Source organism: Fusarium sambucinum, chromosome III, assembly GCF_050947815.1.
Source record: "Fusarium sambucinum isolate potato_lamoka chromosome III, whole genome shotgun sequence".
Taxonomy (NCBI): Eukaryota; Fungi; Ascomycota; class Sordariomycetes; order Hypocreales; family Nectriaceae; genus Fusarium; species Fusarium sambucinum.
In genome coordinates, this window is record NC_139292.1 from 7,808,143 (window position 1) to 7,825,040 (window position 16,898).

General features: G+C 47.8%; 4 protein-coding genes across 4 annotated transcripts; 3 read left to right on the forward strand and 1 right to left on the reverse strand.

Annotated features, from left to right (window-relative positions):
• Positions 1-285: 285 nt before the first annotated feature.
• Positions 286-3,277, forward strand: FSST1_012787 (HET domain-containing protein; the record flags this gene model as incomplete). The annotated part of the gene is made up of 3 exons (XM_083236043.1): positions 286-765; positions 874-2,708; positions 2,806-3,277. 3 exons carry the CDS (start codon positions 286-288, stop codon positions 3,275-3,277), a joined length of 2,787 nt encoding a protein of 928 aa, XP_083082483.1.
• Positions 3,278-3,890: 613 nt separating this feature from the next.
• FSST1_012788 (uncharacterized protein) lies at positions 3,891-6,295 on the forward strand (the record flags this gene model as incomplete). The annotated part of the gene is made up of 3 exons (XM_083236045.1): positions 3,891-4,144; positions 4,202-5,128; positions 5,176-6,295. 3 exons carry the CDS (start codon positions 3,891-3,893, stop codon positions 6,293-6,295), a joined length of 2,301 nt encoding a protein of 766 aa, XP_083082484.1.
• A 256-nt stretch (positions 6,296-6,551) lies between these two features.
• On the reverse strand, positions 6,552-8,684 carry FSST1_012789 (uncharacterized protein; the record flags this gene model as incomplete). The annotated part of the gene is made up of 3 exons (XM_083236046.1): positions 6,552-6,968; positions 7,024-7,841; positions 7,889-8,684. 3 exons carry the CDS (start codon positions 8,682-8,684, stop codon positions 6,552-6,554), a joined length of 2,031 nt encoding a protein of 676 aa, XP_083082485.1.
• A 1,531-nt stretch (positions 8,685-10,215) lies between these two features.
• FSST1_012790 (ankyrin repeat-containing domain protein) lies at positions 10,216-16,790 on the forward strand (the record flags this gene model as incomplete). Its single annotated transcript, XM_083236047.1, has 5 exons — positions 10,216-11,960; positions 12,017-13,061; positions 13,116-13,664; positions 13,737-14,710; positions 14,765-16,790. The coding sequence occupies 5 exons, from the start codon at positions 10,216-10,218 to the stop codon at positions 16,788-16,790; spliced, it is 6,339 nt and encodes a 2,112-aa protein (XP_083082486.1).
• Positions 16,791-16,898: the final 108 nt, after the last annotated feature.

The window sequence follows — 16,898 nt, forward strand, 5'->3', positions numbered from 1 at the left end:
AACAGTCAGAGAGATGCAGTTTAGACGGGACAGGCTGTCCTAATAATTTCGTCTCTTATCCTTCTACTGGTCAACATAGTACCCCCATGTCAGTGTGGTCTAAGCCACTCTAAACCCCTGCAAAGCCGGTAATATAACAACTGTAAAATATAACTATTTTCTTACAATGTTTGGTTTGTTACCCAAGGCCTCCACTCTGTCTCTAAGGCGTTTTATCTTTTGACATCGTTTCTTCAATACAATGCACAAAAAACAAACGTTGTGCTAGCATCTCCTTGGTCCACTATGGAATCCCTTGGAGAAAGGCTCGGGCTCTTGGCCCATCGCATTTACCTCCACGGCTGGATATTTTGGGACGTGTATAAAACACTCACGGGCCTTTTGATATACAATTTTGTCCTGGAATCATTCCTCTTCAAGAAGGAATTACCGCAATCCCTCACAGAATTCTTACTGCTATGCAGAGCCCAAATAAGCCGGGAGGAGATGTCATGGATCCTTTTCCACATCGCCGTTCAAGCTGCTCAGATTATTGGCGTGTATATAATGTGGCGAGCCTTTAAGATAAAGGAATCAAAGCTCTATGTCAAGACCCAGACAGACTTTATTGAGCTTATAGAAGGACTGCCCCCATTTGGCTTACTACAAAGCATGCGGTTTTTATATTCACTGTTCGGAGGCCCTGCTGGAGAAGACATCGGCAAACGGAAACAACTCTCGATTCGAATCTTCACAACACAAGGGTTGAACATTTCTTGCGCAGTTGTATGTTTTGGGATCTTGATATACGGGCTAAGAGCCTGATCACTTCGTCTCTTGACATTTCTGCTTCCGCTACTTTACGTTGACGCCTATGGATCTGCGTTATCACAGTACATGGCAGGCCAAGGCTTGGATTGTGCCCCAAATTTACTTGCCAAGTATGAGCAAAAGCCTAGACTGGCTATTGTTTCCGCCTTTATCACGTTTGGCATGATATTCGGCGTCTCGTTCCTGGCACACCCTTTTGGGCGTGTTGTCCTTTTCCTCACTCCGTTCTGCAGCGCTGCCTTGCTGCTCTACTTTTTGCTCCATCGCCATGTCCCCAATTATGTGGCCGAACCACTTCCTCTTCCTCAAACGTCAGTCCCTCCCGAAAACCGATTCTGTCAAATTTGTCGTACTACAATACTCGCCAAGCTTAGAGAGAATTCTGGAAGCGTGGATAACGTCCCAGAATCAGGACATCACCGTACAAAGAGTTCACTAAGAAGCTCCGCTATAGCAGGATGTCGCATTTGCACCACCATCTGGGATCGTCTAATCGAGGAAATCTCTAGTGTCAGCCGATATCTGCCTTCGTTTCATTTTACCACCTATGAATTCTCATGCAAGTCGATTGATATCCACGTCCAGTGGCATAACTACCTTTGTGCATTTATAATCGAACGGGTCAGTGGTGAGGTCATTCCAAAAGCCAATCAACGATTTCCCCCTCAATCGATCCATTTTGAACTTTACACACTTCCGGAAAGCGACTTGGAGCATCACACTGGATCAGAGCAAAGTCTTGATCAGGCTAAGAAATGGTATTCGGGCTGCATAAAGGATCATCCTGACTGTAGCACCAACGCTGATGTCAATGGATTCCAACCATCACGGTTATTATACCTCGGAGACTCCAAAGACATCAGCATCCATATTAGGGGCGAGCACCCCCACGAAATGACATATATGACGTTGAGTCATTGTTGGGGAAGTTCACACTTTATCAAGTTACAAAGCGATATCCTTGATGAATTTCGTCGAGGAATTTCCTGGGAATCCCTTCCTCAAACTTTCAAAGACGCTATCCGCGTTGCAAGGCATCTCGACTCCCAATATCTATGGATCGACAGCCTCTGCATCATGCAGGACTCATTAGATGAATGGGGTCACGAAGCGAAAGAAATGGGCGAGGTTTATCGAAACTCGATGTGCAACATTGCTGCATCAAGTGCATCCGACAGCAGCCAAGGCTGTCTATACCCACGAAACCAACGAATTCTACAACCTGAGCCTATTGGAAATTATGGAGACGAGTTAAAGGACCTCTATCTTTTCAATAGGTCTTTTCCACAGAAGCCCTTTCCATTATACAAACGAGCATGGGTTCTCCAAGAAGCTTTGCTTGCATCGAGGACTCTCGATTGTGGGCAGAGTCAGCTACACTGGAGATGCGACGCTGCCAAAGCATCAGAAGAGTGTCCGGGAGGCTATCCGATTGGTAAGGGTGCGTTCCTCAGCCACCCAGCGCATTCATCAAGCTCCCCCAACGAAAGTCTAAGAGCCATGGTGGCAAAAACAATTCGGGGGAAGGAGGATGAATACAGATATCCTGAAGAGCCACGCCCTTCTACTCTTGTCAAGTCTCTGGCCCTGACAGACGAGGGACTAAACACGGCGGCGGAGCATTGGAGTAATATTGTTGAAGCCTACAGCAACATGTCTTTGACATTTGAGGCTGACATGCCCATTGCTATTCATGGTGCTATAGAGGCTTTTCGGCCGTTTCTTGGCCAATGCTATGCTGGCATGTGGGAATACACCTTGCCTGCACATCTCGTCTGGATACCGACTTGGCCAGTTACAGTAACTACGGTTCTCCACTGCAAGAGACCGCTCGCCAAAAGAGCTCCGAGCTGGTCATGGATGTCGCTGGTAGGCAAGATTGAATATAAAAAAACATGGTAAGTGATTCTTTGGTGTGTTTGAGACTAGCGTTGAGAATGGTATTTGCAACATCTACCAAAAAATAAATTGACATGTGCTAATATCATCCTCAAGCTGGCTTCACCCTGACTATTCCTTACTTGTATATGTTACCAAAGTCAACGTTGTCTCTTCAGCAGAAATTTGGCTTTATCTCCACGCACCGATATTCAAGGCCACATATGTCGGCGATGCTAAAAGCACCATTAAACGAGTCTTACAGTCGTGTTCGATATTAACTTCAAAGAGATCAAACATTACGGTTATAAACAAGCATTTCGATGTCAAGTGGAAAATTTCAGGCTTTTATGCAGACGAGGACGACGAAGAGAAGTCGACCCTTCATGCCTGCTTCGATGTTCAGGAAGAGGAAGATTTAGCTCGAGATATCTACCTTGTTGCAATTACTGAAAAGAGTGGAACTGAGGGTCTGGTTTTGACAAAGCATGATAATGGCATGTACTCGCGTGTTGGGTCTTTCTATGCTATGGGACCTGTCAGGAGGATATTCCAGGATAGGGAAAAGACTGAAGTTGTATTGATATAAGGGAAGCGAGACTTTTGAGCCCTACCAGTTCTCAAGCCTAGACATCTTTAAGGATGTAGACGTTGCCTTGCGTTACCAGAGGAATTATGGCTTGGGTTGTGGTGCAAAATGTTTTAATTACTCAAATAACGTCCTTATTGTCCCTGCAGGAATGCATTCCAGAAAAGCTACAATAGCACCGAAACCAGGAAATTTACTTGGCCGCTATTGTTACTAGCCGTTGCGGAACAAGGGGTTTATTGGATTCTGAGAGTGTCAGAGGCACGATGTCTTAAACGCAGCGACAAGATTGGCTTTCCCTCTAAGGCTGAAAAAAATCTAGACCCGGACTTTTACTCTCCATGGTATTGTATTAATGTTCCATAACCCACTTAGGCATTTTACATGTCTTGTATTACTGAGTCAAAGAATTCGTTACTGCAGGAAACGAGGTTCAAGTAGGAATGGAATTATGCAAGGTGCAGCAACAGCAACGTTGTCATCATAACTGAGGTCTTGTGGACTTTCGCAATTGAGATATATACCACCAACATGAGCACTTTCTCAATCATTATTCACACATTCTCTTCCACATTCTTTTTCTAGTCACTCATTCACTCGTCGCTCTTTCATCATGCGCGTTTCTTCAGGCCTCCTCTTGGTTTGCGCCTCGAGTGCATTTGGCCAGTTCACGAGGTTTTCAAACACAAGTATCTCTGCTATTGAGACCTCAACCTCTCCCATGATTAAGACTTCGTCTAACGAAGCGACCACCACTAGTCTCGAGGCCACTACTTCTTCCATCCCAGACTCAGTTGAGCTCGATCTTCGTTCCTTTACCCTGGGTCAAGGTTGTTCCTTCTATCCGCCTCCTGATGGTAATGCGATGTGAGTATTGTTAAACTATGGATAAAGAACAACTCTAATGACATATTGTTATCACAGCCTCTTTCATCCCGTGCAGTCCGACCAAACCCTTGACCGCCGTCTTGTCCTCCCGTTTGTTCCTCCTCCCTTCGTAGCCATAACCCGAGCCCAAATCCCCATACCTCTACCATGGCCCCAGCAAACATACAGCGTAGTCAATATAACAATTGACTGCAGTGTCCATGTCTGCTCGAGAAAGATCAAGCGGGAAACACGCAGCCCTTGCCTTTTTCAAGTCCTTGTCAACGGCGAGGTTGTCAGTGCTGAGCCGATTCTATCGCCATCACAGAGCACTCTTTCACTCACGACTAACCCTTTTGATTCAAAGGGCGACTTTGAGTTTCGACAGAGTTGTGGTGATGAGAGTGAGATTATTGATGTGGTACTCAACGGCGTAACCCTTAAAAGAAGTCTTGGTGCAACTTCTAGACCTATCCCTTCCATTATCATCGGGCCTGAAACTGGTTCCGCTACGGAAACTAACAGCCAAGGTGCTACTACCAACAGTGGGGATGAGACCATCACCCCTACCACGACTGTTGGTTCCGAGTTCACTACAAACTCCGAGGGCGAGACTGTCTTCCCTACTGGCACTCAAGCAGATGACTCAACAAACAGCGCTGGCGCCACTACCAATTCACAAGGCGAAACCATTGTTCCTACTGGCACCCAGACTGACGGCTCTACCAACAGTGCTGATTTCACCACCAACTCTGAAGGCGAGACTATCATACCCACTGGAACTGCCACTGGCACTTCTCCTTCTTCTTCTTCCACTTCTCTTGCGGGCTTTCCCAGTGATATTGGTGTTTTTAGTCTCTTCGGATGTGTTGGCTCTACTGCTGGTTTCCCTTCTTTTGAACTTGTACAGTCCAGCGGATCCATGGATCTCAACGCCTGTGCCACTTTTTGTGACGGAAGTGCTTACTTTGGCGTCCATGATACGTAAGTCTACCATTCATTCTCCAAGAGATCATTTTTAACGTGTAAAGTTCTTGCTATTGCGGTGATGATATTGATGCCGCTAATACCAGGCGAGTCAACCTTGAGCAGTGCGATATTGAGTGTCCTGGAGACGATACCCAGTTGTGCGGTGGTGAGTCTCGCAGCAACAAGCTTTGGGTCCGTCAGAATGTCCCCAGTAGTCAACTTCTCACTGTCTACGTCGCCGCCGAGGCTGCTGTTACTGTTACAGACTCTGCCACTCAAGCCGTAACTGACAAGGAGACTACCATTACCACCTTCACCACCACCGTTACTGGTGCTACAGCCATTACCACCGAAGCTGTCACTGCTACTCTTGTATGCGTTTCTGGCAAATGCTACTCTACCAGCTCCAGCGATGTCACTGTCTACATCTTTGTCGAGATCAACGGCAGTGAGTGTGATGGTCAATGGGTTTACATATCTGAGCCCTGCTCTTGCGCTGGTGGTCAAAGATATGTTCCCCAGTTCTGCACGGGAGGCAGCTGTTCTGGCCTCAAGGTTTACAAGGCTGAAGAGTGCCATGATTGGTATAACTACAACTCCTTCTTCGTCGCTTCGGATTGTGCAACTTGTGCCGAGGGCAAGGTTGTGTACCTACCTTGGGAGAAGTCTTGGGGCACACCTGATAACTGTAACGACGATGTTCCTGTTTGCAGCGGATACGACTGTCCCAGCAAGCCCAATGGTGGTGGATCTCACAGTGGTTATCCTGGTGGCAACCATGGTGATAAGGGGAACTCCAATGTCCCTCACGAAGGATCGCATGGAGGTTCCAATGGAGGTTCTTACGAAGGTTCCAACGGAGGCTCGCAAGGCGGCTCAAATGGTGGCTCCAGCCCGGGCTCTTATGGAACTCCTAATGGTGAAGCTGTTAATGGTGAAACCCCTAATGGTGAAACTCCTAATGGTGGTTCTGAGGGCGGTTCTAGCTCTGGTGCCAACAGCAATCCCAGTGGTGGTTCAGGCTCCGGCTCTCAAGGAGACTCCCACAGTCCAAACGGTAGTGGTTCAAAGGGTTCTGAGACCGGAGGCAAGCCTGGCACTGTCCCCGTTGTTATCAGTGGTGCCAGTAAGCAGACTACCATTGCGTTTGGTCTCCTTGCTCTTCTTGCAGCCTTCCTATAGATTTTAGTCTTTTGTCTTTTCATTCTCAGTCTACGTAGTCTTTTAATATATTTCAACTTCCAACGAATTTTCAAGTCTTGAATAACTTTCCGAACAATATTAAACATCTAAATTTCTCTCTAAGTAAGAAAGACAATTTTAGTCCGAATTAAATCCCAAATTCATTGTCTCGTATGAAAGTAAACCCGAATTATATCAATGCGAGAAGTTGTGGCCCGTTTTCTGTTCTTTGAACCCCTCTAATTGCCCCTTTACATTATGGGGTTTCTGGCAATCGATCCTGCCCCTTGCCGCACTCCGTGTTATCAAAAGTATAAGCAAAAAAGAGGTTTGTTTGGCTAGTTACGATCTCCACGGCGGTCCCATCTACGATAACGTTTGCCGCATTAAATGAAACTTGAGCAGACCGCCCTGTCAGCAGGTTCTGGAAACCAACTGTTGCGCTTGAACCTTTCTCCGGCGTTGTATAGTATTGAAACCTGATCCCATCGTTTCCATCCTTTATAAAGTTGGCCTCGAAGTGGTATATGCCAGGACTATTGAACTTGCCGAGAATGAACTCGATGACAAGTTCCACACCGAATTTGCCCTCGAAGATCTCGTAGACAATGGTGTGTCCTTTACTCTGATCAAGATACAGACCATCCCAGTATGGTAGGAGAGCTCGATTGACCTGAGTGTCCGTTAGAACTTGAACGTTTTTCGGGATTTCTGTTTCCGGCATCGACCATTATGACTCCATTTGTGCTGATAAAAACTTGATTTTGTCCGGTACCCACAAGTCCATTTGCTCCCCAGGGCAGAATGATGGAGCCAACATCGTTCCCATGGTTGGAGTTATCGTTAAAAACGGGAGTCGGGTTGGCCAATGCCACTGTCGTTAATGGATCCACGCTATTACACAACGTGGTAGTGGTTGTAGTGGGCTCCTCACTGGTAGTCGTGGATTCTTCAGTGGTGGTGGTCAGAATGTCAGATATGGTTGTAGATTCTTCGAGAGAAGACTCTGTAGATAAGAGGAAAGAAGAGGATGGTTCAGTAGAGATAGTAATAGAAATAGAAACCTCAGATGACTGAGCCTCAGAAGAAGATAAATCTGTGGATTGTGTGCTAACGGAAGAAAAAGAGTCTGATGAAGCAGTTGTTGTGTAAGAAGACAAAAAGGAACTAAAAGACTGGGAGGCGGTCGTGGTCTCCATTGATATAGTCAAGGAAAGAGAGGTTTCCGTTGTTGGAGGGGATGAAGATGAGGCAGAGGGTTGTGAATCTGAAGTCTCTCCTGTGACTCTACCTGTTGTGGATGTACCGGGCGCCTGTGTAGACTCGGATGTCTGTGTTGTCTTGATCGTTTCAGGGGATGCGTCACTAGATTGCGACACTTTAGTGAATGCAGATGCCACACCAGGAATCGTCGAAGAAGAGTCGAAAGGTATTGTTATTGCCGAAGAAGCAGTAATTGTAGGCTCGGCAATCGTAGTAGATTGGTTCGGTTCGGTTGTAGTGGCATCGTCAAGTCCGATGATCCGCCCATCCTGGCATTGCTCAACTGTAAAGGTTAGTACTAGGCCTTCCTTATGTTTAAGTTTGACTTACCCGGATAGACACGTATAGAAACTGGATCACATCCTGGCGGGCTTGTCCCGAAGGTGATATACACTTGACCGCTGTCGTCCTGACAGAAGTCTGCGCCATTGCTAGGTAGCGAACTACTAGAAAATACAAGCAGCCCGTTCACGGTAGTGAATTCCCTAGTGATAGCGTTGTAGGGTGGTGGTCCCTGACCACCTAACTGTTCATAAGGCTCACCAGCGTAATAAACAGGGTCGCCGTTGTCTAAGAGCTGTCCATCTGTGAGGCTGAAGACAGCAGCGTCGGTACAAATCTCAACGGCGTCATTCCCAGCAATGAAGCGACCTGGTACTCTTTTGACGAAGCGCCGTCTCCCATTGATCGCAGGTGATACAAAGAAGATAACATCTTGGCCAGAGACAGCTCCAGAGGTAGTGGCTGGAGATTCGGTTGAAGTCGCTGCAGTAGGTGGTAACAGACTATCGGACTCTGACGTTGGAATTGCAAAGTCAGAAGATGAGAACAGATTGACTGAAGTAGGCTCTTGGATGATATCGGAATACTCTGTGTCAGATGGGAGCGTGAATGTAGGCAAATATGTCGATCGGTTGGTGAAGCACGGAGGCAAGATGCCTCGCGTTGTCGGGAGGACTACTGTTGGTAACACTCCCCCAGTGGTCGCGGCGTTCACAGGGGCCAGGTACGTTGAGAGGTACGTATAGCAGACAACTCCGTCATCTAAATCGGATTCTCCAATTAGTTCAAGACCGGCAGCACTTTGAAGAGCGCCGCGAAGGGCGAGAAAGGACTGCCACTTCATACTTACAACTTAGATCTTGGCATTTGGTGGGCAAAGCCCTGCGGCGGTACAGCTTTTGTTTAATCGTAGTTCAACGGAGGATCTCCCTTTGATGAAAGGTGGTACCCGAATTTCTGGTAATTTATCCTGCTATTGGCACATACATTAGAGGCATGCGCCAACTCAAGGACTTTGAGCCACCAACAGTTTACATACACGCTTGTTGACACCTTTCTGATTTTGGTCATAATGTCTCAATATTTTCTAACATATGTCCATCCAGAATCTAACCCAGCTAGCCACTTCAGCCTTGTTCTGCAGGGCAGAGGTTAGGTTAGAGAGTGGACCATCCCTTGCGTTGATGGTCTAGCACGGAACAGCCAAATTTTCTACTCAGCGCCACTAACGAAGCAGTAACTCACAACTATCTCACAACTAGCTTACGTCTTAGAACATAAATAGTTCTATTCACGGATTGCTGGGGCTATAAGCTCGACCACAGCGGTATTGACCAGGCCGTCACCCAGCTGAAGAACTGGGCTGGAACTGGCCGCGACTAGTCCAGTTAGGGAACCCCGAGGTACTCCGGTTACAAAGCTCGAAGAGTCTATGTCTATTAATCTATCAATACTACTAACAGCGCAGGCAGCATTGATATTCGGGACATCGACTACGCTCTTGTTCAGATGAATGCCGTGTGCAAGCGATATGAGGCTAGCTACTTCCCTTGGGAGGGAAGCGTTGAAATTATTGGAAAGGCTTGCTCTGGTACTTCCGTCTGCCGGGGCTAAGTCAGTATGAGTGTTGAGAGTCGCGACAATGGGTATAAGTGTAGAAAGTGGAAGTTTACATGTTGCAGGCTGCCTCGTTACTCTTTTCATTGTCTGTCTCTCACCTTGGTGGAAATCTTAGTTTTTCAGCTATATACTTTTGAATGATAATTATATTTATAGTATCAATTTTTGAAGTGTGATACTGTAATATATAGCTTAATCTACCACAGCAGTAGATAATGTAATGCTGTGGATTTCTACCGCTTCCCTCTTATACTCCAGTTTCGAGCTTGCCGTCACTAAGAAATTGGATCCATTCCAGTTGCTAATGTCGGTGTGGCTCAGTTGGTTAGAGCGTTGGTCTCATATAGCGATTAATTCGTTCAATATGACTTGGTTAGACATCAGGGTAATCCAAAGGTCGAGAGTTCGAGCCTCTCCACCGACATTCACTTTTGTCAAGTCTATGTAATTCTCTTTTTCCATAATCAATGTAGATCTAATTAACTCTTTTTGCCACTTAACATTAATTGCCATGCTATTAATATTAATCCAGCACTATGAGGCAAGTAGCCTAGGTAGCCTATGTATGGTCAGTATATGCACTACTGCAGACGCCTCTTTGACCAGGATGTCTACACTAGTCAGCCTACATATCACAGAGCCTGATTCTTCGCTCTTGAATTTCCCCTCTCCTGCATAGTTTCTCAGCCACTATACCTTGATATTTGTTCGTCCCCAGTTTCAGCAGACGAACAGGAAATCAATTATCTGCTACAATGTCAGACAGCGAGAATTACAGCGAGCCCGACGCCGCCATAATCGATCGTGACGACGCGAGCAACTACAATCCCGACAACATCCTCCCCAAATCGACAGAAGAGATCAAAAAGATTCGAGAATGGCTGGAGCCGACGTCTTATACCGTTGCTGGCGGCGAGTTCCGCAGACATCTTGCCTCCCACGCACCCGGGACGGGACAATGGCTTACTTCTACCGACGAGTACCAACAATGGCTTCGAGGAGACGATGAGTGTGGCCTGCTCTGGATCAAAGGAATCCCTGGGTCCGGTAAATCAGTCCACGTTGCCAAATTGATCGACAACCTGGCTAGAGAGAATCCCAACTGCCCTGTGTTATTCTTCTTTTTCCGACAGATCATCGATGCAAACCACAACCCACAGGCCCTTCTTCGGGATTGGATGGACCAAGTTCTACGATACAGTCCTCCACTCCAACACCAGCTATGGAAATATATCGATGACCAAGTATCGCTTAGCTCCTTGTCTATTGGTGACTTGCTCAAAGATTTGCAGATGGCATTTCAAGCACTGCCCGACAAGGTCTTTTGCGTCGCCGATGCTCTCGATGAGATGGACGATGGGAATGTAGCTTTTCTCCAGGCCATCGGGTCGCTTGGCCAGTGGAGACCACACAAGGTCAAAGTCTTGATCTCGAGTCGCCCTGTTCCAAAGGTTGAGCTTCATCTTCGCCAGACACCAGCCTTCTGTATTCGGCTTGAGGAGCGACTGGTTGACTGTGATATCTCGACCTATGTGAGAACTGAACTGTTGGAGTCTCACATCCCTGAAAGCGCGTGGAGTGCCATCGAAAGCGCTGTCCCCGGTCGCGCAAACGGTCTCTTCCTATACGCAAGGCTTGCTATGGAGGCCTTCCTCGAGCCAGGCGTCCACATCGAGACCGTCTTAGCACATCTTCCCCGGGACCTCAATGTACTCTATACCGAACTGTTGCAGGAACATGCTAGGCGCTCCGGTGTATCATCCAGTGTCCAGCGCCTCATCCTCCAGTCTGTCACGCATGCTACACGGCCACTCCGACTACTCGAGCTCGCTGAAATATGCAGGGTTATTCACCCTATCGGTTCAGGCCGAGATCTCAGGGCTATGAAAGACCTCATCAGAACTGCGTGTGGGCCCCTTTTGGAAGTCCTGCCGGATGAGACAGTTTCAGTTGTTCATCATTCTTTCACTGAGTACCTCAAAGGGACTACACGGGGCGATGATGAGGGTGGCTATACGGTGCTACGTCCCGGATCCTCTCATTCCCAACTTGCTCTTTCATGCCTGCGGTATATGTTGGACACTTGCTGTCTTGACCAAGCCGAAATCACAATCGATGATAGTGATGAAAGTCAGGCCTATGACGACGAACAACATTACAGATCATCAAACGACTATGTTCATGGCGAAGTACGAGACTTGCGAATCAAATTTCCATTCTTTGCGTATGCTACTCGCAACTGGCACGCCCACATCCGGAACTCTGAGGCATCAACCTATCCGCAGGATGACATCAATGAGGTCCTTGAGCAGTTTCTGGGCTCTGATAATCATATCAAGGCATGGCTAGAGGTGAGCTGGCCTGGAAACCCATCTAATGCGCGAAAGTTCCTGGCGCTGCATGTTGCAGCAAGATATGGCCTTGTCACATACACGAGGAAGCTGGCGGCGACTTGGGCTGAAGGCGTGGATGTCAATGATATCATGGGAAGAACACCCTTGTAAGTCTGGAATGTTGGACTATAGAGCTGATACATATGCTAATTCGGCCTACCAGATGGTGGGCATCTTCTGAGGGCCACGCTGCCACAGTTGGCGAGCTGGTCGCTGCAGGCGCTAACCCCAACCATCTCGATTTTATGACTGGGGAGAGACCTCTGCAAGTGGCTGCCAAGAAGAATCATAGCGCGACTGTCAAGGTTCTCCTAGAGGCCGGTGTTGAATCTCTGGTATTACCGAATCCTACCGAAGAACAAAAGGACAAGGAATATTTGAACAAGATTAATACAGAACCGGCCTACAGATCCGTATGTGAAGGCGGGCATGAAGACGCGGTCGCTGCCTTTATACCATTTCTCGACCTTGAGACAAAGCAACAGTGCCTCGTTTGGGCTGCGCAGTCAGGACAATCCCGAGTTGTTGCACAAATGTTGTCGCAGCCTGGAATAGATGTTGATGCGTTAAAACACGGGAACACTAATCTTTTCAAGGCTTGCTTAAAGAGAGACTTGGCTACTGTGAAAGTGTTGCTCGATGGGGGAGCAGACCCCAAACTATTAAACGAGTATTGGGAGCAGGATTCTCAATGGCGGAAATCACCTACGGTTACGAGACCAGATGGGTCCTATCCTCAATACTCTTGCCTCCATGCGGTCTCCGGCTCCGTGGGTTTAGTACCGGATTATCATGAGTGGAATCATAAAGACACCTGCACAATAGCTCAACTTCTTATCGAGGCCGGTGTTGATCCTGATTACCCAACGGGAGATGGAACAACAGCTCTACATAGCGCTGCCGGGGTATCCTACTTCCTCGCCCGGTTTCTCATCGAATCGGGAGCCTCGGTACAGGTCATAAACTCTCAAGGTCAGACGCCGCTTCATGTTTGCCAGGTTGAGAGATGCATCCCTCTCTTGGTAGAAAGCGGCGTCGATGTCAATGCTCTCTGGTACGGGAACACACCCCTTCTGGCAGTTGTTAACAAGCATCGTAACTTTAACATTGCCATGCTACTCTTGGAGAACGGTGCAGACGCCGGGGTACTCAACTCGTTCGGTCAGAGCACTCTTGAATTGGCTCTCCAATCTTATGACACGGAACCGGTAAGCATGCCCGCTTTACAATCCATACCCGGCGACGGCTAACCAGAAAAGCAGGGTATCATCAAGATGCTCGTAGAAGGTGGTGCCGACCCAAATAAACGAAATCGCCGGGATGAGACGCCCTTGATGCTCGCATATCGCTCGACACAATTCAAGAGCATCTGCGACTTGTTGTTAGCAGCAGGTGCAGACATTGATTCACGGGATCGTATCGGACGTACCATCCTATGGCGCCAGGTTGGAACAATGCCGAAAGTACAGGATGACGGTCAAGAGTCACATGATGACATCCAATTCCTTCTCGATCACGGAGCAGACCCTACCTTGCGAGACTTCAAAGGAAGAACTCTGCTACATGAGAGTATCAAGCAGAGACCAGGCAGCTTCCACTCCAGAGTTAGCGAAGACGATACACGCATTCCACGTTTGGACTTTCTCCTAAACCTCGGCCTTGACCATACTGAAGTCGATTACAGCGGGAACTCGTTACTTCATGAATTTGCAGCTAGAGAATCATCAACGTATCCGTATACCCGGTACTGGGTGATGATACTGTGGGAGAGACTTGTCTGTACTCTGGGCCTAGATACAGACCAAAAGAATGTAAGCGCCCTTGCTTCCCCAGATAGGTTGATCCTTCAGAAAGGCACTCCACTAAGCAGTAGCCCTCTTTAGCATATGGGCCGCACTGCCCTTCATATTCTCTGTGATGCATACTCTCGGCCTGGCGAATTTCGGCCGAGTAGCAAACCTGAGCCTATCGACTTTCTCATCAAGCATGTGAAGAACTTGGATGCTTCCGATCATACCGGTCAAACAGCACTGCACATTGCTGCGACTCAATCGGAGTATTGTACCAAGAAACTTTTAGATGCCGGCAGCAGCCCTCTAACCACTACCCACAAAGGACTGACCCCACTGCACGTTGCTGCTCAGGCGCAGCAGAGCAACATTGTTGGCCTGCTTGTGCATTTTCTACGGGAATTATCACATCAAAAGTCTCGCACGGGTAACGGCACCTCTGTCCAGCACGATAAAGAAAGAGAAGTTGATGATAAACTGCACATAGATGGTATCGATGCAACAGATGAAAAGGGACTCAGCTCTCTTTACTACGCTGTGCGAAGCGGCAGGCCTGAGTCTGTCCAGATCCTTCTCGAAGCAGGGGCAAATATTAACACAGGTGGCGATTTATACAAAGCCTGTAGTGAATTCGAAGACGAGAACGCGTCTCGGTCCGTGACAAAGTATGTTAAGCATGACCCGTTGACACAGAGGGAGGCAATGGAAGATGATTTAAGCCCATACGAGGGCTCATCCCCATCAACGCCGGCCAAAGCCAAGTTCTCTGTTATTGAGACTAGCCGACTGGAAGAGATTGTGGTCATGTTGGTTGAGTACGGAGCCGACGTCTCCCTACTCAAAGACGGGCTCATTCTCAAGTGTCTGTGGCGCGGCATGGCATATACGGCTAGCTGTCTTTTCGATAGAGTCCCTCTTTCTCTATGGGCCGAACCAAGTAGATCAACGGCCTACACAGTTCTCCTCTCGACTAACGCGCCTGCATATGATTCTTCGGCCTCTTCCAAATGCACTATGCCAGTTGTGGTCGGGAAACCAAACCGGATCGAATTCGAGCTATTCATACGGTAAGAGTTGTTTGTAATGTAACTCTTTCTTATTCACAAGCTAACAAGTAGTAGACAAAGGCGGTACTACCTGTTGAGGGAACTTGCCAAGCGTGGAACGAGATTCCTCCCGAACCCCGATGATGCCTACCATTTCAGCGATTTCTCAACCCTCGTCCGGCTTGGTTTCACTAAGCTAGTGAGAACTGTCGGGTTGATTGAGGCTGAACGCGCACTTGGTCAAGGCGACTGGCATGCTTTTGGAGATAGCTCCAAAGCAGGCCTTTGGTGTGCCAACCGTCCGGCAGATGAGGAAACGGCAGAAGGAAGGGACAAGCGTTATATTGACCGCTCAGACGAAGAGAGTATTCCGAAACCCTTTCTTCTGGAAGCAGTCGAGTGCGAGCTTCCTAATCTTGACGTTGTCAAATTGCTTGTGGAGACATTCCATGTTGATGTAAATGAACGGACCTGGGGTACACTTCATACCAATGGTGGTACCCACCTTGGATACAGTGACTCGACTCTTCATTACGTTGCTGAAGGTTTTCACTGGTGGCATGTTCATCAAGCCTTGGGATATCTCCTCAAGGTACCCGGGATCGACATGAACTTACGTGTTGAAGGCGGCTTGACGCCTCTCCACTTGTCAATAGCAGGCCGAGACTCGTGCAGCCAACTTCGACATCGTACCTATGCTTACGACGCCATGAAATGTCTGCTTGAGGCCGGAGCTAATGTCCATCTCAAGACAAAGAGAGGGGTGAGTTGTCTCACGTTGGCCGCTTGCAATGTCGAGATGGTACGACTGCTGATTGAGCATGGAGCCATTATCGAACCAGATGATGTCGTCGCGGCAGTCGAATCCGGACAAATTGATGTATTACGCGAGCTAATAAACGCAAAAGACAAGGATGGACAAGATTCCGCTTTGAACTTAGATTCACCACTACGCGCAGCAGGCTCTCTTTTTAGAAAGCCAGACCCAGAAGACGGATTCTATACCCCGTTAGTTGACGACGTGATTGTTGTTGAGATGATTGAGATCCTGATCGATCATGGAGCAAACCCACTCTCAAACTACTTCATCCGCTCCAAGGGCGAGGATTCATTTCCACTCTCCGAATACATTCATTTCAAGAGGGGCATGCCACCTTCCGACATCAAGCCTGACGATTTAGAAAAGACAATATTGCACAGCTTGATTACTGGGATTGGGGACCTCAAAATTAAACCGTTTCTCGTCCCCGGAATCGACATCAATTACAGAGATCCAAAAGGGCGCACACTCCTACATGCTCTTTGTTGTAGCGGTGATCTGGTTATCAAACCTGTTACTGAGGGAGGGCAAGAGACTATCTTCCATCACTTTGTAGCTCTCGGCGCTGATCTGACTACAAAGGATAATTCTGGTCGAACGGTCCTTATATCTTTGCTGAATTCGTGGTCGACTGACTCGGCTAAGTGGAGAGCAATATTACATGATGTGATTCGCCTGGCCCCGGGACTTATACATGAAGCCGATGATGTCCTTGGCGACACCCCACTGATGCACGCCATACGTCGGTCTGTTCAGTCAAAGGGTGATACAGAAACAATAGAACAGCTTCTATCAGCAGGAGCATCACCACTTGTGGTCAACAAATCCGGCCGTGGAGTGCTGCACGAACTAGCAAACGATCTTGGCACCGCGGCACTCCGTCAACTATGTCGAGACTTAGTCGGTCGCGGAGCCGATATTAATAGCCGCGATTGGCAAGGCCAGACACCGCTTTTTAACTTTGCCAAGAGATACCTACAAGATTCGGATACGGACTACCACAAGCGAAAGGTTCGAGGCGACTTGTATGAGAATCCACGAGAGCAAGGGGCGATTCCAATGCTGCGGGAACTAGGTGCAGATTTCTTTGCCGAGGACAATAATGGTAGGGGACTATTACATATCGCAGCCACCGGTGACGCGGTTCGCTTTCAGGAGCTAATGTCTGTGGGGTTGGATCCGATGATGGAGAATAATGCACAGCAGACGGCGATTGATGTGGCAGCGGCTTACTCGAATGATAGTATCCTTGATATATTCGAGAAAGAGGCGAAGCGGTAAGGTCTGTAAATACTAGGATAATACTACTACTAGTCGTGATAGTAATATGACAAGAGCTAATATGAATAAAGTCTCTTAAACTCTTATTTAATGCCTCCATCTCATAAG